General features: G+C 37.7%; 1 protein-coding gene across 8 annotated transcripts in view; it reads right to left on the bottom strand.

Annotated features, from left to right (window-relative positions):
* The window catches only part of NBEA (neurobeachin), a 630,595-nt gene that overhangs the window by 45,614 nt on the left and 560,637 nt on the right, over positions 1-24,344 (bottom strand). For all 8 annotated transcript variants that reach the window (XM_079902587.1, XM_079902590.1, XM_079902583.1 and 5 more), the window contains one exon: positions 11,731-11,883. In XM_079902587.1, coding sequence (XP_079758713.1) covers positions 11,731-11,883 — 153 coding nt within the window. The remainder of the gene's footprint in view (positions 1-11,730; positions 11,884-24,344) is intronic.

The raw sequence follows: 24,344 nt of genomic DNA, 5'->3' as shown, positions 1-24,344 counted from the left end.
AAAAAATTCTATGTCTACAGTTACCCTATTCTATTCTGTATGTTAGGTAGCAGAGTGAATCAACAAACAAACAAACAATCAAAAAATAATTTTGCCTCAGGTTTTTTTTGGGGGGGGTTATAAAATTAAATGACAAAGGAACAATAAGGTAGTAGATTAAACAGATAGTCTTACAGAGACTGTCTTGCTAGTCACTGCAGAAAACAAAGAAAATCCAGTTATAACATATAAAAGCTAAATCTGGTTCTAAATCAAATGCATATCTAAGAATTGAATTTTAGATTTCACATAATTAAAGCATAAAGACCTATCTAAAGCTGAAACTTGACACTGAGACTTAACTGTATTCTAAACATTATTAATCTGTTAGTAAATGCATGCTATCTGCTTATTTGTTCTTTTTAGAACTATGTTTTCATGCACAAACCTATTCTGGACTTTGAAACAAGATTTTATTGCAAACACTCACAACTGAAGAATAGAAAGAAATACTTGATTACTAAGCTATTAGGGTTATAATGGTCTTAATAGCTTGCTTTACCCTCTCCTTGCATACCTAAAAGCAGAAGCAATTGCTTTAAGCCTAGATAAACCAATTCCCAATCCATAATTCTACCCTGGGGATCTGGGAGGAAGGAAATAAAGAGTGAGATTTAAACCAGAGAGGATATCTCTTAGATGAATAATAGTTACCTAGTATCTAATTTCAATATTGTCCCATGGGTATTAGAACGTAGAGAATTCTTTCTCTAACGGGTTGAGGACAAAGCAGCTCAGAAACTTATGAAAAAGGGAACTAGGCTAGTGGAATGAACTGTGAGGAGAGAATTTTGTTTTCTCCAGAATTCTTCTATTTAAGAATACTGCATTTCTCTCTCTCCTTCTAGACCATACCAAGAACATTTCCAAGCCCTTTCTCTTGTTGCCTCAAAAATCTGCTTCTGATATTGAAAAAATTCTCCAAAGAGAGTTGCATATATTCCAGTGGACAATTAGAAAATCACATTGCTATTTCTTCTGTAGTGTCTATACTGGCTTCTCTTCACGATTAAATTGAAATTATAGCTATTACCCAGTGAAAGATTTAATTATTTTAAATAAAGGTAACATAGTTGTTTTAAATGTTTATTTTGGGGGGCTTACATTATTCTCTTATTGATTGCTTCCTGGGTGTATAATACAGTGGATTACTTTCCATTCCCACTAGCACCATCCTAGTCTTAGCTCTCATTGCTCTCCACGTGGGCTATTGCAATAGACTTTGACCTCTTCCTCTACTCGGGGGCTTGCACCCTGCTGGTGGAACAGACTTTTGAAACCATCATGCTCTTACTGTCATCCTCGATTTCAAATCTTCCAAGGTTCCTCCTAGCATAACACATTCAGTGTAAACTTTACTTGACCCCTAAGGACTTTCAAACCTTGATCTGACCCTCCTCCATGATTTCTTTGGGCTTCTAGAAACAAATTCTTGGCTCCAGCAGCACAGTTTACAGCCCCGGCACATTAGCAGCTGGTATGACCTCTGAACCTTTGTTGCTCCTTTCACCATAACATGAAAGCATTTCATCCTCCTGCTTCCTCTTCATGTCCCAGCCATCCTCACTCAAGCACAATGTCTGTTTCCTGAGTTCTCCAGCTCAGAGTCTATGAAGTCTCCTATGAATTTCTATGACACTTACCATCAGTACCCTCCTGTTTAATGTAGTAAATAATGTATACAAATTTACTTGTGAAAACAATTTGCGTATAAATTGTAAACTGCTAGACAAAGGGAATGGGGTTATTACCAATTAATGCTTAATTGTTTCAAACATGCCATACCATATTCTCAATTAGCATCCAAGCGTCTGGGACTTAGGGACTATACCTAATGCTTCTTTTACATTTCCTATAGTTCCTAACTCAGCATTAAATGATAAATATTTAATAAATATTTATTGGTGGGAAATTCATTCATTCATTCATTCATTCAACAAACATTGACTGACCATCTGCTATGTGCCAAACACTATTCTAGACCCTAGGATCACAGCAGTGAATACGTGAAACCAAAATCCCTGTCAGAAAGTTTACATTGTAGTGGGGAGAGACTAGTAATTAGTAATTAGTAAGAGTATGTCTGAAGGTGATAAATGCTAAGGAAAGGAGAAAGACAGGAAAGAAAGTTAAGAGGTATGTATGGATGGGGAGGGGATTGCTAATTTAGACGAGGAAGTGAGAGAAGGCTTCCTTGAGTTTGTGACAATTAAGGACTACAATGAGGAAGTAAACTGTAAGGACATCTGAGGGAAGATGATCTCAAACAGAGGGGTCAGTCATTCGTTTGTTCATTCGTTCATCATTCATTCATTCAATATGGAGCACCTCCTATGTGCCAGGAATTATTCTAGGCCCCAGGGATACTGTGAGAAACAAGACAAAATCTCTGATCTCCAGGAACACATCCCACTGAAATGCAAATAATCAAGGTGAATACAGCCTAAACTCTCTCCAGGCCCAAATTACTGACCACCTACCACATGTCAGATGCTAGCCTTGGAGGATATACACATGAATAAGTATGCCACATCCTCAAAAAGATCACAGTTTGGTGGAAGATAAACATGTTGACTTGGGCTTTTCCTGCTGCTTGAATTTCTGCTAAAACTCTAATACGATGATATTAGAGTTATTCCCCACCCCATTCTTTTTCCAGAAGAATTACTTCTTCTAGAAAGTAATCCATCTCTGCTGCTCTAGCCATCACCACTCAGCACACTTGGCCCCCACCCTTCCTTTTACCTGGCTCTGTAGGACTAGAGAAATCTAAGGGAAAAAGGTCACTACTAGGAAGTTGCAGAGGGAAACTGTTGTCTGTAACTTGAAAATACATCCAGAATTGATTAATTTCTTACTACCTTCACTGCCACCATGCTGGTCCAAGCCACCGTCATCTCTCACAATACCTCCTGACAGACGTGCCTGATGCTACCCTGTGCCTCAACAGTTCATTCCCATCACTGCAGCCCGAGTGATCCTTTCACAGCACAGCAAAATCGTAGAACCCGTCTGCTTAAAGCACTGCAACAACTCTTGATTTCATGAGTAAAAATGCAAAGTTTCAACGGCCTTCAAGGCCATATGTGATTTGCATCTGTTACCACTCAGTTCTCTCCTCCTACTGTGCGCTCCGTGTTTATCCTACCCCAGCCCACTGGCTTCCTTGCCAAGCACAGCCCTGCCACAGGGCCTTGGCCCGATAGTTCCCTTTGCCTTCACTCCTCTTTTGCCAAGACAGGAAGAGTCTCTGGGTCACTGTCTCACGTCCTTCAGGTCTTAGTTCAAGTCTCACCATCGCAGTGAGGGGATCCTGACCATCCACCCCTGTATTTCTGATCCCCTTGCTTTGCACTTCTTTTTTCCACAGTACTGATCACCTGCTAACGTTCTAGATATTTTACTTATTAATTTCCGTTGATTGTCTGTCTCTCTTTGATCAAAAGTAAGCTCCATGAGGGCTGAGATCTTTGTCTGTTGCTTCACTGGTATAGTCCCAACACATAAAATAGCGCCTGCAATGCTCGATAATGATCTGTTGGCTGAGCGTTGACTGAGGCTGTATGTTTATTCATGCGGGTTCCTAACTGAAGTGTGAGCTCCAGCTCCTGCGTGGCTCACGCTTGTGTCTCCAGAGCCTAGAGCGGTCTGAAGACAGTAACAGGCCCTCAATGATGGGGGTAAATGAAGGGATTTCTCTGCTTTACTCTAGCCTTATTTAGAGTAGGATTCATGGCCAACTCTTTGTGTTTTCTATAATACCTTACTCAGAACTGGCTCTCAATAAAGGTTTATGCAATGAGCAAATCCCCAGTTTCAGAGATAAGGGAGACTGTGAAGCTCCAAGAGATAAGGACGTCTTATCCATCCAGTGTCCCGGCCAACAGGTGGCAGGGCAGGCACCCACATACAAGACATCTCTTGCAGTATATATACTTTTTCCATCTCAATATTTTAAGAGGCTGCCAAAGACTTCCAAAAATTCTTATGTTATGCTGTTTGCTTAAACTTCGTTTTTGAGCAAGGTATTTTTTCAGTACAATATACCCTAAATGCACATTTTTACCTATCACAAAAGAGACTTTTTCCTTAAAAAGTGAGAATCTAATAAAGGATGTAATACAGTCAAAGCAAAACCACACCCCACTGTGCTCTCTGCCTCAGCGTGCTGCGTCCCGCCCTGCAGACAGAACGGTCTGCGCCTGGTCCCACGGCACCAGGAACATGCCGGGTGGAGGGCTGGAGAGATTAGTAGTGCACATCCGAGACAGGCCTTTTTCTGAAACAAATTTTTAAAAAGGGCAGATTATGATTGATGAACCCAGCATTAAGGTAATGCTATCAGACATACTTTCTATTTCTGCCCTTCGTGAGGAGGTCAGATTGTAATCACGTTAGAACTGAACACAGTGCTTTATTAATGTTTCATGACTGAGTCGGTCGCAATCAGCCTAGCTTCGTGTGGATAAATTAAACCAGTTCTTGATGTATGAACTCAAGGCATTGAGAATTTATTGAAATGTCTACTAAAAGTGTCTCTATCACCTTTCCAGGTTTGCTAATGAAACCAAATTTTGAATTTCACAGTTCTTCAGTGAAACACAAACCTTGTCACCATATTTACAAAATACAAACAACTCTAACCAATTATATATATTGTTGTGTATAAATAAAAAAAACAACGGACTAAAAGAAGTACATCATTAAAAATTCAAAGTATTGTTTCATTCTAAAAAATAAGAAAAGTTAATGAGGTTGTCAGCACATAAAGGCGTCTACAAATACATCAAATGCCTTTTTAATTGCTGGCATGGGATAATGAAGCTGATCATTTATAATCAATGATACCATCCCTTTTTATAACATTATTTTTGTCTTCTTTGCCTTGAATTTCTTAATGACAGCTTGAGAGAAGAAGGAGGGAATGCTCCTTTGTACGGATACAGAATACTAATCCACACAAGAGCCGAAGGCTTTTTTACCACTGTGAATGTCATTTCTTTGGGCTATATGACATTTTCATTTTATACTTTAGGCTCATTACAAAGAACTCCATCAAATAACTGAAGATAATCCCAGTCCAAATTATAAATATACTAGAGCGCATTTTCTCTAAACCCATTCCATTTCATGAGCACTAAATCCTGTATGAGCTACCCAGCCAACATAAAGTTAGAAACTTTCAATGCTACAAAATAATAATAAAAGGTGGATGTTGTATTCATGGAATTTATGGAAAGCTTATGAAAATTTAAAGACTTCTATATTTTATATTATCACCCAGTTAATTATAGAAATATTCATCAAGTAAATATTTCTTCAGCAAAAAAAGAAGATAGGTAGATAATTGGTTACATTTTCCAGTTTTAACACAGATGGCTGACCTTATTTCTTCATAACATCAGTATGCTCATTTCCCATCAGTATGACGGGAAAATGGACCAGAGGTTGGAGCAAAGGAAACCATACATAGGGTGCTGTGAAGGAAAACTTCAAGTTAAAGAAAAGTACAGGAGACACTGAGACAGGAGAGCAGCTGTAGACACACGCGGCTACATTTTGTAACGTGACTTTTGATAGCTCTGATGCTTTAACACTCTTCCCAGAGGTAACACCTTGGGTCTGCCCTTTAGCTCAATTCTGATGCACCAAGAATGGCAGCTATAGACATAGAATCTTTTGATACACGTGGTAGCTTTCCCTTTCTATTCTGTAGAGTCCCTTCAAGGAAAACCTAGGGAAAGAAGACAAAGAATAACCACTTCTCAAGCCACCTGTTACGTGCTGGCTAGGCACTTGCTACATAGGGCCAGTTTAACCTGTCATTGCTTCCTGGTGTCCCAGGGAACCAAGACTGGGGCAGTTTGATTTTCCCAAATAAGCGGAATTTTGTGTAAAACCTTTCATTCCATGGAGTAAAGGTTTAGTTCACAAATCTTACCAAATTCATAATGCCTATAAGATACCAAGAATTTGGTTTTGAATAGAGAAAAAAAGTGCCTTGCTTCTTTCATTTCTTCATGAAGCCAAGTTGGAACTTACTACTTACAATAAAAATGTACCATTCATTTCTGAAAATGTTTCATGACATTTTCAGAAATGCACAAGTGTTTATCTCTCATACTTTAGTTATAAAAACTTATTCTTTTGAACAGATGAAAGCAAATCTTTGAGGAACAGTTACTTCACCATATCGTATGCAATCCTTATAGTTCCTAGTACACTGAACACAAAGGTCGATGAATATGTGTTTACAGTGATACTAAATAGTGAGCTTTATTTTGAAGAAGCACTGTATTCTGACTTAAAGTTTGCTCAGCAGTGCTTCAGCTCTTAGAAAGACAAAATATAAGAGATAAGAGGTGCATAGACAGAAGTCAGTTCTTGAACTGGTAATGTTAGGACCAGGAGTAAATTATTTATTATATTATATTTATGTGCAATAGAAGTACTCTGAGCAACTATAAATATACAAAAAATAATTTATTACTCAAAATCTGCCTTTGTGTATTTTATTCTCTCTTAAAATAAGAGGGAAAAATCTATTTTAGAGTTTAAATTGTTTTTACAGTGTTATTATCCTTTCTCAGGCTGTATCTTTCAATGAATAATCTGCTAATTCTCTTAAAACCCAAATGATATGAGACCATTTTGTGAGAATCAGGTATTTCTAAGGAAAAGGGATTTCTAAAAACTCTTATGTGGTGATCGCATGAATAATAAGACAGGCCAGAGTGTCACTGATTAAATCTGAATCATAAGTCTGAGTCAAATTAGGTGTTTGGAGGTCATCCATGCTTAGATACAGATAGTTTGCAAATAACACACAGGTTGTATTTCAAAGTGCTTTCTAATTTGGTGTTTGGAACATATATTGCAGTAGAAACAGTATTAGTCTAATCTGGATTGATTCTCAAGTCGATCTATAAAGCCATATTTTGTTTAAAATATAGGTGAACTTTTAAAGTCTGTAAATGGGTATAGGGAACATGACATTCAGAGTGCCAACTTGTGATGCCAGGCACGGTGAGGAAGAAAAGGCACTTGGGTCCAGACCTGGGGTCAGTCACTTTGCCTTTCTGCGTCTCAGTCTGCTTATTCAAATAAAGGTCTGCTCCGGGTCTCAAATCCTGTGTGTGACTATAAAGCTTAACATGTAAAATAATGCCATTTCCTCCATTTTGTAGAGTTGGAAGATAGCCTTCTTCCAACACCCGATGGGTGGTGGGACTTGGGACTTCCTCAGCTCTAAAACCGAGCTTTTACTGGCTGGGAAAGGAAGTCTTATGGGGTGAGGACTTTGGGGATAAAGAGTTAGAAACAGGATCACAGAAAGTCAGGTCTGCTGAGCTGCTGAGGCTGGAACATGCTGCTGGTTTGGGGTCAATTCCCTCTTATCTCTGTCTTTTCTTCTGCTGGCCCCAAGGTACTTGCTGCTAGTTAGAAGACATGTTTCCTTCCCTCCTTCTTTCCCTCTCCCTCTCCACAGCTCCTCAAGTCACTACTCACTCGAGCCTGGAGACGGTGGGTTGGAACACTCCACTCTGATAAGTAGGTGATCTTTGACAAAGTAACTTACCTCACTGAGTTTCAGTATAATTCTCATTTCAGAAGACTTTTTGAGGATTAAAAGAATATTGCACCTGAAGCTCTAGCACAGTATTTGACAAATAATAAACAGTCAATAGATGGCATAGGTTATAAGCACTACTGCCATTATTTTATCTTGGTCAGCCGTCATATTGGGATGACTCAGGACCACCACTGGGATACGGGGTACGGTGACTAAGATTAGGGTATCCAACCTCCTGTGCAGCAGTTGTCAGCTGTAAGTCTTGGAATGAGGAAAGCAGAGAAAAAACTTGTAAGCAACTACACCCTGGAAGAAAGGAGAGTGTCCTAGCCCCATCATGTAGCTCTTTATACGTAAAAAGAGGTATAAACTGGGTGCTGTCTAGAGTAACATTCCACTTACTAAGGGAGGGTTTTGTCACTTCATGTTTGAGTGCCAACTCCCAGATCTGGAATTGATCTAACAACGGCCAATGAAACCTGAGGTAGAAGACAGTCACTCTCCTCCAAAGCTATAAAGTTTACACTTCCCCTAGGGCCTCTGTTAGCACTCGACGGACTCTTGTTTATCATAAGGCCTTGATAAGTCTGACTGTCTGATTTTGTAGACTAGAGATTATAAGAAAAATTCGAATCACTATGGCCATCAAAGGAAAGTGTGATGATAGCAACAATCTAAAGAAGAAAATAGAAAAAGAATAGATATGGAATTATATCACTTCACAGAATAATGGGTACTTACGATAATAAAGAGAAGTTTCATCCTTTGTATGAGAGGGTAGAAAACCAAATAGTAATACGTTTTAGAACAACAACCACAACAGGGTTCAATAAAGTTCTCACTTAGCTATAAAAATCTAGAAACTTAATTTATTTGGTAAGTTTATTTAGCTGGACTGCATTAGTACCCAACATACTAGATGAATGAAGCAGTGATTTTTCTGCAGGTTTAGTCAAGACTGTACGGTCCTGCTCGTCCAGTTTATATCAGTAATAACTATCTGATCATTTCTCAGGCATAATAATCATCTTTCCCTACATTAAAAAAGTTCTGTGCATGACGCTGACCTGGGGATTTGTGTTTAGAAACACAACTGCTTTTTCTTTTTCAATTAGGCATATCATTAATAAAATTACTAATTCTGGGGCGTTTAAACTTTTTCACTAATGAGGAACACAGAAGTTGTATCTATAATGAATCATTACCTGATGTTTATTAAAATATATCTAAAAATGTTTTAGCATCCAATAAACATGGGAAGAGATTCTCAACATCATCAGTCACCAGGGAAATGCAAATTAAAATTGTAATGAGATATTACTTCACATCCACAATAATGGCTATAATAAAAAAAAAACAGACAGTAACAAGTGTTGGTGAAGATGTGGAGGAACTGGAACAGTCATACATTGCTATTGGGAATGTAAGATACACAGTCACTTTGCAAAAGAGTTAATTTCTTAAAAAGCTAGATATAAATTTACTACATGACTCAGAAATTCTATCACTAGGTATATACCCCAAAGCAAGGAAAACACATGTCCATATAGAGACTTCTATGTGAACATTCACAGTAGAATTATTCATAACACCCAAAAAGTGGAAACAACTCAAAAGTTCATCAACTGATGAATGGATAAACAAAATGTGGTATATCCATACAGTGGACTATCATTATGTAAAAAGAGGAACAAAAACTGATATATGCTACAACATGGATGAATCTCAAAAACTATGCTAAGTGAAAGACATCAAACACAAAAGAACACATATTGTATGGGTCTATTTAAGAAAAATGTCCTGAAGAGGCAAACCTATGGAGAGAGAAGGCAGACTAATGATTGTCTGGGGCTGGAGGTGGGCACAGGATAATTCTGGGGCAAAAGAAATGTTCTAAAATTAGATTTTGGTGATGGTCACACAACTCTGTAAATTTGCTAAAAATAATTAAAATTGTACAAGTGAATTTTATCACAAATAATGATTTTTTAAAAATACTCATAAGGTAGTCCCACTTTACAGATGAGAAATATGAGAACCAGAGATGCTCCATAATTTACTCAGGGCAATGAAGCTAGTAAATGGCAAAGCTCAGATTCAAGAGCCAGGAAACTTTTAAACCCCAAGTATTCTTTCCAATAAAACCACCTGGCATTTATTAATTGTTAGCAGCCACATAAAAACCTGTGTTTAATCAGAGCAAGAGAAAATTTGGTCCAACAATTTTTGCTACTTTGCCTGCCTGAGTGAAGGATTCATTTCGTTACACTAGTTTGGACCTAACTAGACAACATGCTAAAATCATTAAGATTATTACCCCATGTGATTCATTCAATCATTCATAACAGCAAATATCTGGTGACTAACTACTCTTGCAGGCACAGTTCTTGGCTCTAGAAATATACAGTGAAATGATGTGACTGAGAGACACATCTCAGACACAACTCAGTATGTAGTGGGTTCCAGGGTTGAGCTTGTGGATCTGGTATCCTTACACTGATATCATAGTCAGTATTCAAGTATGTAAGGGTATTGTGGTAATAATAAACAACCAGTTCTAAAAATAAGTATAGACTTTAGAAGTAGGCATCACTAAAGTATAAATCCTTCACATTGAAAAGATAAATTGAAGAGATAATCTGTTGTTAAAGAAGATGGTGTGAGATTACGCCATATACCTGAAAGTGCCAATTTCCAGATCGAGAAGTGAGAGAAATCCTATATAAAATTTACGTACTACATGATATTACCTCAGGGGGAGACTAGATTACAGATTATCTATACGGTAACTTTAAACATAGGTCTACTGTCTCAGTACCAGCTTTCTAAAATAAAGTGTATTAAAAGTAAAATATTTCTTGGAGACAGAAAAATAGCTCTAAAATTGAAGGGAGCATGTGACTGACAGTGACAAAAAGAGACATAAAATCAGGGGTAGAAGAAGGAACCACATATTGTATGATCCTGTTTATGCGAAATAAACAGGATAGGCAAATCTTTAGAGACAGAAAGTAGATTAGTGGTTGCCTAGGGCTGGTTGGGGGAATGGGGAAAATGGGCAGGGGGAGATGCTAAAGGGTATTGGGTTTCTTAATGGGGTAATGAAAATGTTCATAAGTGACTGTGGTGATGGTTGCACAACTCTGTGAATAGACTAAAACCCACTGATTTTTTTTCCTTTACTTTAAATGGTTGACTTGTATGGTATGGGAATTGTATCTGTGTGATATATGTGAATTATACAGCTCTTACTAAAGAAGAGACTGAGGGATATGTGAGGTCCACTGCAATATGTGGACCTTATTTGGATTCTAATTCAAATAAATAAGCTGTCAAAATGAAATAAAACATATTTATGGGACAGCTGGAAAAACTGGGAGTGAAACAGGGTTAAAAACATATTTGGGGTCATAGGCTTTATTGATATAATTCCTCAATTGGCCAAGAACAATAGTACACTAGAGACGTTTGGTAAAGTGGTTCATTTCCATATACCGTAAGCCCATTGAGATTAGAATCTCCTTAAATATGGATAAAATATATTAAGATCTATAAAATAACCACATGCAAACATTCTATTTACACATTTTCTATTTGAACACCCAGACATCTGTCATACAGATTCAAAAAGTAATGACATTTTCTATCTAAGAATGTTTACAAGATGGGTGTTCTCTTAGTCAAGTATATTACATTTTAAGGTATGTTTCACAGCTTATAATTTCCTACATACAAATATGTTCTAAATGTATATTATTTTGTTTTGAGTATTTTGAGTGAATAAAGAGTGCAGATTTAGCCAATAGACAAAAATAAGGAATGGGCATCAATTTCGACCATTTTAGAATACATTAGTCAACAGATGCTCATCTGATTGTCTTCTCCTAAGGGAGCAAATATAACTGAATTACCATTCCTTTATTAGTCCTCATGAAAGGAAAATCTACTCTACAATAAAGAACTGCTGTCAAAAGACAACAGTAAAATGCTTTCTTTCTCAAAAATTTAGCCTTGTATTTATAGATGTTAAAAGACAATTTGTTAGTAGCTGAAAACTAAACTACAGAATATATTTTACTTCCTTGTGACTGCTCAAGCAAAAACAAAATCGCTCTTACCATCCTGTTGATCCGTACAAAGTCTTCAGGTTTTTTTGCCCAAGGGGGAAGATCAACATCATTTACCGCCACTTCATCTTCTCTGACTCCAAGATTATATCCATTACTGTTGACGAACATCTCCGGTAGGTAATAGAACTCTGGAATTAGTTCCTGCCAGGAATAAAAATGTAGCATATTAAACCATTTTAAAAATCAGTTGAATGAAAGTATTAATTTATAACAACTGTAAACAGAATTAATTTCTTTACTTAAATTCAATATTTTATTACTTAGTTCCATTCTTTATTTAATTTTCTTTAGATAGGAGTCTAGGAAAAGAAGGCAAACATTTTTCTTGAACAATATGCTTGATAATTTATGTTTATAAGATTTTCAATCTTATCTTGCCACAAATTAGTTAAGAGAAATGGGTTACAGAATCAACAATATTCCCAATAGTATTAGTGAACAAATATATAAGGCTATACCTACAAGTCTGTGCTGTTCAACAAACTTTTCCAAATGCTATTAATAAAATATCCAAATTCAAAAAAGGTGTTGCCAGTATTGGTTAAAAATCATGTAATGTCTTCTACTTTTCTTTTTGACTCCACTGGCAATTACAATACATGATTTTTATGAAGAGACTCATTGTTTTGTTTTATAATTTGGCAAAATAAATTGTTTTTATACCTATCACTAAATACAATAAGAGATGATATGCAACATAATAAGTTTACATATTTAATGCATGCCACTTGAATACTAAGTTCTTAACTTGAATGCAAAGATAACTTGTGTTACTTGTATGTAAGTATGGCATTAACAACTGGGTTCAAGGCAAACTTGTGTTTGATGCACATCTAATTATGTGGTTTATGTAACTTTAGAATAAATATGATACAGGAATGAATTGATTTTATGATCTTAAAAGTTTTAATTTGTTGCCCTTTTTAAAAAAAACACAACAAATTGAGGAAATGAAAACAAAAAACACAGTAGTTTTATGTTTACCATCAATACTATGAAAAATACTGATCTTTTCAAATATCAAGATGAGGGTTAAATTAACTTTATTTGTGAAAAGCATAAGAACATTTGTTTGTGTAACATGTCTGACATGGATGGCATAGTACCCGAAATTTGAATCTCACTTTGGAATACATAGTGATAAACAGAAAAGCTAAAAAATAAACAATCATGCCCACCAAAAAAATAAAACACCAGACACTGAGGTCTTCAAATAAACTGGATTCTTCAGCCCAAGAAAAGCATACACAAAAGTGTTCCCTTTATCAAATTACCAGTGGCATTTTTCATAGAAATAGAACAAAACATTTTACAGTTTGTATGGAAACACAAAAGACCATGAATAGCCAAAGCAATCTGGAGGAAGAAAAACAGAGCTGGAGGAATCAGGCTCCCTGACTTCAGAATATACTACAAAGCTACAGTAATCAAGACAGTATGGTACTGGCACAAAAACAGAAATATAGATCAATGGAACAGGAGAGAAAGCCCAGAGATAAACCCATGCACCTATGGTCAACTAATCTATGAAAAGGAGGTAAGAATATATAATGGAGAAAAGACAGCCTCTTCAATAAGTGGTGATGGGAAAACTGGGCAGCTACATGTAAAAGAATGAAATTAGAACACTCCCTAACACCATATACAAAAATAAACTCAAAATGGATTAAAGACCTAAATGTAAGGCCAGACACTATAAAACTCTTAGAGGAAAGCATAGGTAGAACACTCTTTGACATAAATTGCAGCAAGATCTTTTTTGACCCACCTCCTAGAGTAATGAAAAAAACCCAGAAAACAAATGGGACCTAATTAAACTTAAAAGCTTTTGCACAGCAAAGGGAACCATAAACAAGATGAAAAGACAACCCTTAGAATGGGAGAAAATATTTGCATATGAAGCAACTGACAAAGGATTAATCTCCAAAATAGTAAAAACAGCTCATGCAGCTCAATTTCAATAAAACAAACAACCCAATCCAAAAATGGGCAGAAGACCTAAACAGACATTTTTCCAAAGAAGACATACAGATGGCCAACAAACGCATGAAAAGACGCTCAACATCACTAATCATTAGAGAAATGCAAATCAAAACTACAATGAGGTATTACCTCACACAGGTCAGAATGGCTATCATCAAAAAATCTACAGAGAATAAATGCTGGAGAGGGTGGAGAAAAGGCAACCCTCTTGAACTGTTGGTGGGAATGTAAATTGATACAGCCACTATGGAGAACAGTATGGAGGGTGCTTAAAAAACTAAAAATATCATATGACCCAGCAATCCCACTACTGGGCATATACCCAGAGAAAACTGTAATTCAAAAAGACACATGCATCCCAATGTTCACTGCAGCACTATTTACAACAGCCAGGACATGGAAGCAACCTAAATGTCCATCAACAGGTGAATGGATAAAGAAGATGTGGCACATATGTACAATGGAATATTACTCAGCCATAAAAAGGAGTGAAACTGGGTAATTGGTAGAGACGTGGATGGACCTAGAGAGTGTCATACAGAATGAAGTAAGTCAGAAAGAGAAAAACAAATAACACATATATGTGGAATCTAGCAAAACGGTATAGATGATCTTATTTGCAAAGCAGAAATAGAGACAAAGATGTAGAGAACCAATGTATGGATACCCAGGGGGAAAGGGCGGGGGGTGGGAGGAATTGGGAGATTGGGATTGACATAAATACACTATTGATATTATGCATAAAATAGAGAACAAATGGGGAACTCTACTTAATGCACTGTGGTGACCTAAATGGGAAGGAAGTCCAAAAGAGAGGGGATGTATGTATATGTATAGCTGATTCATTTTGCTGTACAGTAGAAACTAACACAACATTGTAAAGCAACTATACTCCAATAAAAATTAATTTTAAAAAAGTGTTCTCTTTATGGCTTCTCCTGCTAAAACCAACATTTATCTGCTATAGCATAAGTGTTTATCTTAGCAATCCTCTGTGAGAATTTGATCATTATCCGTTCTTATGATAACAAATGTGAACCATAGAAAAATATAATCATGTTTATTTTCTCCAGCATTATGGGAGTTTGAACAGATTTGTGTAAATGAATTTTCTGGATAAGCAGAGCTTAGTTTTTTAAGAATCATAACTTTTCTTCTATTTAAACCATTTAAATAGAAATCGCTCTAAAACCCATTATATAATTCCCTGATATTTATTTATTCATGTAGTAAAGTTTGAGTACCAGGCATTGTGATGGGTACTAAGAAAACAAATAATGAACAATCATGGCCTTACCTTTAAGTAATTCATAGTCTGGTCTATGGGGAAAATGTATAAACAGATGGTTATAATGCACAACAATAATAGCTGTGAAAGTATAAAAAAGCAAAAGGGAGCAGAGAGGACAGAGCAGGGAACTCTGGGCAAGTCAGAAAAGACTTCACTGGAGATCAGACATTGAGTTCAACCATCGCAAGATAAAGGTGGGGAAAGGGGCAGGGGGACTGGCAGAGAGTATTATCAAGGAGTGGTACGAACCGGGTATGGGTGGAGTGTAGGATATATTGGGGGACAGATCAAGATGGGACGGAATGAGATGGTGGGAGGTGTATGGAGTCAGATGACAAAGGAAGTTTTATGCCAATCTAAGCTCTTTGGATTTTGTCTTATTGGCAATAATTTAAAAAAAAAAGAGCTATTGACATGATTACGTTTATTTTAAAGCAAGGCATTTGGTGTCAAAGTAAAGAATGAACTGGAGAGGGGAGAGACTAGGAATATGTGTGGGTGGGGAGGGGGAGAGGGGGAACCAGCAGCAGCAAGGAGAACGGGAGGGAAGAGGGACGGGAAGCTGCGGCTGTGTTGAGTAAGGGGACATATTGTGGGACTGTACCAGGGAGGGCCATCTGCAACACATGTGAGGATGAGTAAACAAAGATGTGGACCCGGGGATGTAAAAAGGAGAGGGAATTAGATGGCTCATACGGAGAGGCAAATATATATTAATAATAAACTACGTACAAGACATCAAGGGCACAAGGAACTGTGGGAAAGGAGAACTACAGTGAAATTAATATGTTAATGTAATTTTTCAGTGACTTGAATGTGAGGGGGCAATTAAGAAGGGGCTAAAAGAAAAACTAATAGGTAAACAAACATTCTTATTTGCAGATAATGATACAGCTTAGGTGGTGGATAAACCAGGGGCTAAAGGGTGTTTCAGCAACATCTATCAGCAATGATTATCATGAGTTTGACTTCTGGGCTGGGCAAGCATGACAGTGTATATACCATGTTGCACTGAGGGGCCAATTTGGTAAAGGTGTGTGGTCACTGATTAGAAGGTAGAAGTAAAGTATCATTGCTATTCTCATTTATTTGTACTCAATCAGAAATGTGTAACTGTTACAGACTGAATATTCTATTCCTCCAAAATTCAAATGTTGAAACCCTATCCTCTAATGTGATGATTTAGGAGGTAGGGTGTTTGGAAGGTAATTAGGATTAGATGAGGTCATGAGGGTGGATCCCTAGTGAACAGATTAGTGTCCTGGTGAGAGTCCTGAGAGAGCTTGCTTCCTCTCTTTGCCATGTGAGGACATACAAGAACACGTCCTTCTGTGAGCCAGGAGGCAGGCTCTCACAAGACACAGAACCTATGTGGGCACCTTGATCTTGGACTTCCAGCCTCCAGAACTGTGAGGAACCCATTTCTGTCGTTTATAAGCTACCTAGTTTACGGTAAAACACAGTAGCCTGAGCTGACCAAGACAATAACCACACAATTTTCTTTTGATCTTGTTCTCATTGCTTGGGAAAATGTGGGAAATTAGTATAAGATGTAGAGAAGATAAAGCACATTGCTATTTGCACATTATCCATTTTCTATATGACAATGAGTATCAATAGCATCCCAAATGGTCCAAAATGGGGAGAGGAATGCAAGTTCATGCAGTTGCTCCATGGAGAGGGTGATTTATGTGTAATAAGCTCACGTAAGTCAGGGATTTCCCAGCTGTCTTTTGTCAGTTATTTGTGTCCATGTTCTATCTCTAGAACTAGCCTATGTAAGCTTCCTTGAGGACTGAGAGGGATATACATCCACATGGATATAGCAACATGGATTTATTTTTCATTTAGACAGCCCAAAGAGTTTTGGTTTATCTTCAAGTGTCTTGGTGCTCTAATGTTTTTCATATATATTGTTTCCCATTCTTTCCTGTGGTATAGGGGCATATAAAATACGTGGTTATTATTAACCTACTTGCCACTGTAATACTATTTCACTGAATGTCATTAAATTAGACTCGCAAAGGCATAAGAAGCCTAGGATTTTATATTAATAACAGTTTGGGCAAAGCAGACTTTGAGCCTAATTTTGTAGGTTTATATTTTGCTAAATTCCCCACAGCTCTTGGTGCTATACTTTGTATGCAGCAGGTACTCATTAAATATTAAACTATTGAAGATATGAGATAAAATCATTTTAATATCACTAGAAATCTTCTGGGGACTATGGAGATGGTTGCAAGAATGCTTCAAGATAGGAAAAGAGCCAATAAAGTACTTTATTAAATAAAAGAAAAAGGATGTACCCAGAAATAAAATTTGTACCTTTCGAGAGGAAACTTTTGCAGCTTAAAAAATGTTATCTTGCTTATTCTAGTTTTGTTAGAAGGTTCAAAGGTGTAAAAGAGTTCAATTTAAATTTAGAAAAAGTTGGTTTTAACGTTGCCAGCAAAATTGTACCCAAACTGAAGAAGTGAAGGAAGCAAGTCCTTTTCATTTTAACTTAAGCGCTCCAGAAAGAAGGGGCTGAAAGCCTGCTACCACCAAGGAGAACAAAGCGAGGCTGAGGAACCTCTCCTCTGAGGGTTATTTAGAACAGCGGGACGGGGGTGGGGACCTTGAAGGCTTGAATCACAGCCAATCATGAAAAAGTAGGATTACCAGGGCCTTCGGGATGACCCTAAGTGAGACATTTTCTCCACTCTGGTCCTCATCTGGCCGACCAGAATGTGGTCATAAATTAGGGTGTTAGCTAAGATGTTGGTGTAAGCCGCTGGAGGCCTGACGTTTGACGGGAAGAAGAAACTCCCCCAGATTTACTCTAATAATATTTTTTTGTTTTTTTAGGATGCAGATAAAAAAAAAACACATTTTAAAGCAATATGAAGAAATTCCTGAAGTACAGCATATTTGCAAAGCCCCTCGAAGCTTCAAAAGACTAGAGCTGTAAGTGACTAAAGCAGTCTGAACCCTGAAGTCTTGAGCTGGGGAAGTTTAAGTTTTTTGGGTTTTTTTGTTTTTGTTTTTTTTTTTCCTTGAAGGGGAAGGAAAAGAGAGTAAAATCACAGAAAGTCTAGGGAGAAGTTGCTGAAACAGCAGAGTGGGTGCAAGTTTTTATGCCTTAATTTTATTGCTTTAAAATCTTGTTTCAAATGGCATTTTAAATTTAAAGTTAGTATGTAAATATAGGGCATTCATATATAATTAATATTCACATTTATATTACTTAAAAGATTTGCTTATTCTAAAAAATTTAATGAGTTAAGAGAGTTTCACCTCTGAGATTCAAATGTTATGTACAAGAAGATGACAATTACTGTATCTGGGCTCCAAGACAAGGAAACAGCTGAAATGTCATATCTGGCCATTCAATCTTAAAACAGCAGGAATTACTTATTTGTATCTCACTGTGTCATGACACTGTTCTAAGTACTTTACATCTTTTTCTTAATCTTCACAAAAGCTTCCTAAGGTATGTATCCTCATTCTTCCAGAAATCCCATCAATAAGGGATCTCACTTGCTCACCATTCAGTGGTAAGAATGGTGCCTGACATATAAAAAAGGTACTCAATACGTATTTGTGGAATGAAAAATGAACAGATCATTACTATATATGTATCATATCCTGAACTTCAGGCATGGAATAGTGGTAAAAGGTTTTCAAACAGTATTAGTTAAAGCAGAGTTACCGCAGGGCTACCAGTTAGTCGTAGTGAAGGGGGAGGCTGTCAGGCTGGCAGTTCTGGGACTATCCCTTCTACCGGGGAAGGGCAGCTTCCTGTGCATTGGAATCAAATGGTTCTGAGTTGAAATACAGACTTCTCACCAGCTTGGGCAAGTTTCTTAAACTTTAAGAAAAAAACAGTTTCTTGATATGCAAAATTGTGATGATGACAGCAACTAAATCACAGTGTGGATGTGAGGATTAAATGGGGGTAATGTGTGTGAAACAACGCATTTCATAGCTTTATGCAAAATACTTTTTGAAGTTATTATTTACTCTATCAACAGAGTTTACTCAGTATCAAATATATCCCATAATCAGTAAAAAAAAAAAAAAAAAAAAAAAGCTCTGTCACTTTGGATATTTGTGTTTGAATGAACACCTATGTAGACACTTCAGACAATTTAAGTGTTTTTTATCAAACATATGGACTAGCTTACATGCTACCTAGGCTAATCAGATATATTTTTATAAGTTTTTTGCACTTCAGACTTTGGTTTCTCCAAATGCACAGTCAGACTGAACTGGATGTATAAACCAAACTGAAACTTACAATTTTTTAAAATTAGTAACTTACAGAGTTTTCTCAACGATCCCCGTAATAGCCCCTCTCATCCTGCGTGCTGTCTGGCATTTCCACTTCACTGCTCCTCCCATAGAGAGGTGGAGTCTATTTCCCTTCTCTCTGAATATGGGCTGGCTTAGTTCAACACCCAGAATGTGACAAAACGACATTTCAGGGCTTGCAGAGATGCCTAAGTCTTAAGAGGCTTGGCAGCCTCCATGGTTGTTCCCTTAGAAGTCACCATCACATGAAACTGTGTGGCTGCCTTGCTGGAAAGATCGTGTGGACAGACAGACAGGCCTGGACAGTCCCCGACCGCTCCATCAGCTCCATCAGACGAGGCGCAAAACATGGGAGTGAAGCCATCTTGCTTCTCTGACCTGGCCAAGCCCCTCCAGCTGTCACTGGAGCACAGAGGTGAGTGGTCGCCTCTGAGCCTTAAGTCCCATTGCATGATTGTCAACAAATAATACTTGATGCTGTTTTAAGATGAGGTTTGGGTGATTTGTTACCCAGTGATAGATAACTGAAACAGAAATTAATGCCTGGGAGTGGAGTCCTGAAGTAATAAAAACTTAAAACGCGTGGCCTTGGCTTTGGGACAGGGCAGTAGGCAGAGGCTGGAAGGATGGTGAGGACACTGCTGGTGGAAGATCAGTAAGGACGTTGCTATTGGAAGCAGGAGGAAATCAATGCGTGATACGTAGTGTGGGATAAACTAAGAAGACTAGTTCCTGCAATCATTTCAAAGACAGAAAACGTACCGAATGAACTTGTGCTTCTGGTTATAGATATTTCCAGGCAGAATGCTGAAAGTGACCACTGGTTTCTTTCAAAGGTATATGGATAAGGTATTATGAGCTAAGGAAGAAACTGCTCAGAGTTAAAGCAGTATTTAGAGAGACATAGGGGCCTAGGACAATCTTGTCAGATTCTCAAAATTAAAAAAGGTTCAGACAAAGATCAGTTCTAAGGTGCTGTAAGTAAAATATGGCCATAGGGAAAAGGGTACCTGTAAAACCTTTTATAAGTGCTCGGAAAAATTTAAGATAGAGGTTTGCAGACTCACTCGGCCACACGAAGGGATTCCAAGAATCTTATGAGCATTATAAAGGGCATCCTAATCACAGCCTGAAGTAGGGAGGATCCTGTCTTGAAAGAACTTGTGAGAAAGAGTTTTTTCTGACAGTGAACTATATTTTGATACATAGAAAATCCACAAATTTTTTAAGTTGCTGCACCAACTTGGGCAAAGGAGGCCTTGGCCCCAACTTTCTATGATCAGGAAGCATATGGAGAAAGCTACTCAATGACTGCTATGTACCTTCCACACTCCCCCATTTTTGAACAGAATGTCTGTTGATGTTTACCTGTTCCTGTCTTACCACTGGGAGCTGAATTATACGTGGGACAGATAACTTATCTTTTTGGCTTCCAGGTCTCCAAATTAGGAATTTCTGTACCTCATCTCTATGTGGACTTGATATAGATCATGAGCTCCTAGATTTTGAGCCTGATACAATAGTGGGATGAGACTGTGGGGAACAAGTTGAATATATTTTGCTTGTAGGAGGAAGGTGAATTGTGACTGGGGAGAGGACTTCAGTAGATTGTTTTCAAAGATGGCCAGAACAATCCCCCTGACCCCCATGTCCATCTGAAATGTGATTTTGCTGCTCATCTCATGGGGAAGTGGAGTCCACTTCTCCTCCCCCTTAACTTGGGCTGGTCCTGTGACTTGCTTGACCAAAAGAATGCTGTGGAGGTAGGTAACACTATGTGACTTCCAAGCTTAGACGCTAAGTAGCTTTGCAGTTCCCATTTTTTTATCCTCTTGGTAGGCAGACACCATGAAAAACATTGTGATGATCTTCCCAGACACAAAGAGAGAGAGGGCCAGCCAGTCCCCAGATGTTCCAGCCATCCTTGCTAAGGGACCAGACATGTGAATGAAGTCATCTTGAATCTTTCAGACCCAGAGAGGCCACCCGCTTGGACCTGACATGGATAAGAGACAAGTACCTGATGAGCCCCATTCTGATTGCAGAACTCTGAGAAAATAAATGGCTGTGTTTTTTTAAGCCACTAATTTTGGAGGGTGCTTTGTACATAGCAATAAATTATTAGAGTATGACTTGATCTGTCAGTTACTCCAAACTAGTCAACGTGGCTGGATATAATTGTGAGATCATGCAGAAAAATGAAAGCAGCAAAGCATCCAATGAATAAAGCACTGGAAATAACTGAACAGCCCTCAGTGCTAGTTCTGGCTCCCTCTTGACCTGCTGTGTGAATTTAGGCAAGCCACTTAATATCTGTGAACTTCCTTTACGGAACAGGGATAATGATCTCTATCTCAGGGGACTGTTTTGAGGACTGCATCAAATGACCAAGAAAAAAGCATGCTTGAAAACTATTGAGAATTACTCAAGAAGAATGAACTCTTCTATTATAACTTGTAAGTGTGCTTCTATAGAGGTAGCTCCGGCACTAGCTTGCCCACTTAAAATAACAGCTCTTCTGTTCATTCTCTTCCCATTGATAGATTTCTGTTAACCAGCTTCTCTTTAAGGAAAGAGTCCAAGTAGTTTAAAATTTCCTAAATGAAAAATAGTGCAGAAAGGCACCAAATATTATTAAAGAAATGGCAAGATGAATATTAAAACAGGCATTTTGTGTCTGTAAATGTGATTTCTAGTTTATTTTAACAGCTATACTAAAACCCCATGGTACAGTTAATAGTATTATATGCGTCCCGTCAATAATAAGAAAATATCCTCTAACACAATTTCTAATTTACAAGCTTATGACAAGTTCAAGCTGCTGAGAAATTGGACTTGAAAGTATGTCTTAGAATGATAGAAGACCACTATTAACACTATCATAATTGTATACCAACTGCATCAAATTTGACATTTCAGTTTAATACAGTTTGCTGAGAGAGCATACCATTTTATGGCTGCCTAGTGAAATCAAATCCAACCCAGACGTTTTCACTTTTCTAATATAATTCACTGCAAGGTTTTAAAGCTGCCATCTCTTTTCTTCCTTTTTTCAAAAGATTGATGCCCTGGCATTCGTTGATTCCACAAGAGCTCATAATGGGTCAATGAGTCAGTGGTGAGCACCTCCATTAACTGTATTAATTTACACTGTGTCACCTTAATGACATTTTGTCACAGCTCCCTTTTCTGACATCTACATAGCTATTCAAAAGTAATACAACAACTTTGGAAGGCATTAAGGAAAATTAGTATAAGAACTTCAGTAAGTTGAATGTCATTGTTACCAAGACTATGCTGGAGGAGAGAAATTTAAAAAATAAACTAAAAACGAACTGGTCTGACTTAACTCAGGAGACCTCTCTCCTGAGAGATCACCAAGTCTTCTCTGCCCAGCTTGTACTCATTACCACAGGAAGAGACCGACGGTAACAAAGAAAAGACAGAATAAAACCACCTACTCTGTCCTAGTTCTCCCTTATATGAGACCTTACCTAAGTTAGGAGATATTGCAGATGTACTTTTCTTCAGAAATATAAAAATATTTCTTTAAAATTATATATAAAATGTTGTAACAGCTTAGTGATAAGAAGTCAAGAGTTTAGGCTTTAAAACTGTATTACTCTTGGTAACACATTCTTCCCTGCTAAATCAGGTATTATTGTAGAGGGAAAAATACCCTACATGTTAATCAATACATTTAAACATGAATTTAGAAAATCTCAAGCATACAACCATCATTATTACCAAAAAACTTCTCTCTAACATTCCCTCAATGAGGACCCCCGAATTCTGATGTTATAAAGGGAAAGAGTGATACATTTGGACACACACACACACACACATACACAAAACCACAAAAATATAATTGAGATATAGCAAAGGTGAAAGACTGAGAAACCATACTTGCAATGAAACTTTCTGCAGTCAATTTCAGATCTTTCTCAAATCGATAGGAAAAAGACATATGACCCAACTGAAGAATGGGCAAAAGATATGAGCAAGTTTACAGGTCAATAATTATATGAAAAATGCTCAACTTCACTCATAATTAATGAAGTGCAAGCCAAAACAAAGCTGACTCCATTTTTCACTCACCAGATTAGCACAAGTTACACTGTTTATTATAAGGGTGATGGTCGGGGCAGGGGGCATGGGGAGGGTGGCATCCTCACATGATGCTGTGAAGGGAGTGAATGATCATCTTTGGGAATGAAGGTTTGCCAATATCTTTCAAAATTAAAGATGTATATAGCCTTTGAGCCACCAGTCCCATTAACAGGAATTATCTTCACATATACACACAAAGTTCCTCAAGATATCTGTGCAAGGATTTACGGCAGCCTGTGTTTAACAATAACGATCAGAGAGAAAGACAAACTATCCATCGATAGAAGATTGCGTGTATAAGTTATTGTCTATGTAGGCAATGTGCAGGCTTCAAAAAGAAGGGGTCTACATGGAAAGGTACTCAAAGTATATTATCATAGAATATAAAAGGTTCAGGGTGGTGGTGGGAGAGAACTGAAGATGAGAGCAATCCACGCAATGTCAGGCTGAGGAAGTGAGTGTCTTATGAACTAATTAAGTTCGGGGGTTGGAGGACGGTATCTGTTTGTATTAAGTACAGCTACCTGGGATAAAAAACTTAAAATGTCCTGAATTAGTGATAGCCACATTGGTCCTTGTCCTTGACGATGTGCCCCCAGGAGCCAAAGGAACACAAAGGGTAACAAAATATAAATGTTTCTGAAAAGTTTCAGAACAGGAAAACTGCTGGGAGAATTCTGGGAAAAGCCTGAATTCGGCTTTACGGGCACTGGTCCTCAGAGACTGACATGTAACTAGGGGAGATATCTGGTGATCGGAAGCATCAATAAAGCTATCAGGATAGAAGGTAAAGCCTAAAACGCTACATCAATTAGGATGACTGGCTCATGTGTGTGGACTTGTGAGGGTGAACCTTTGAATTAAGTTGAAAAACCGAGTTTCTGCTTTGTGATGATGTCAAGAATGAACAAGCATTTTCACCTGA

This window comes from Stenella coeruleoalba (assembly GCF_951394435.1).
Source record: "Stenella coeruleoalba genome assembly, chromosome: 18".
In the NCBI taxonomy this organism is placed as follows: Eukaryota; Metazoa; Chordata; class Mammalia; order Artiodactyla; family Delphinidae; genus Stenella; species Stenella coeruleoalba.
This window is presented reverse-complemented; position numbering and strand designations above follow the sequence as displayed.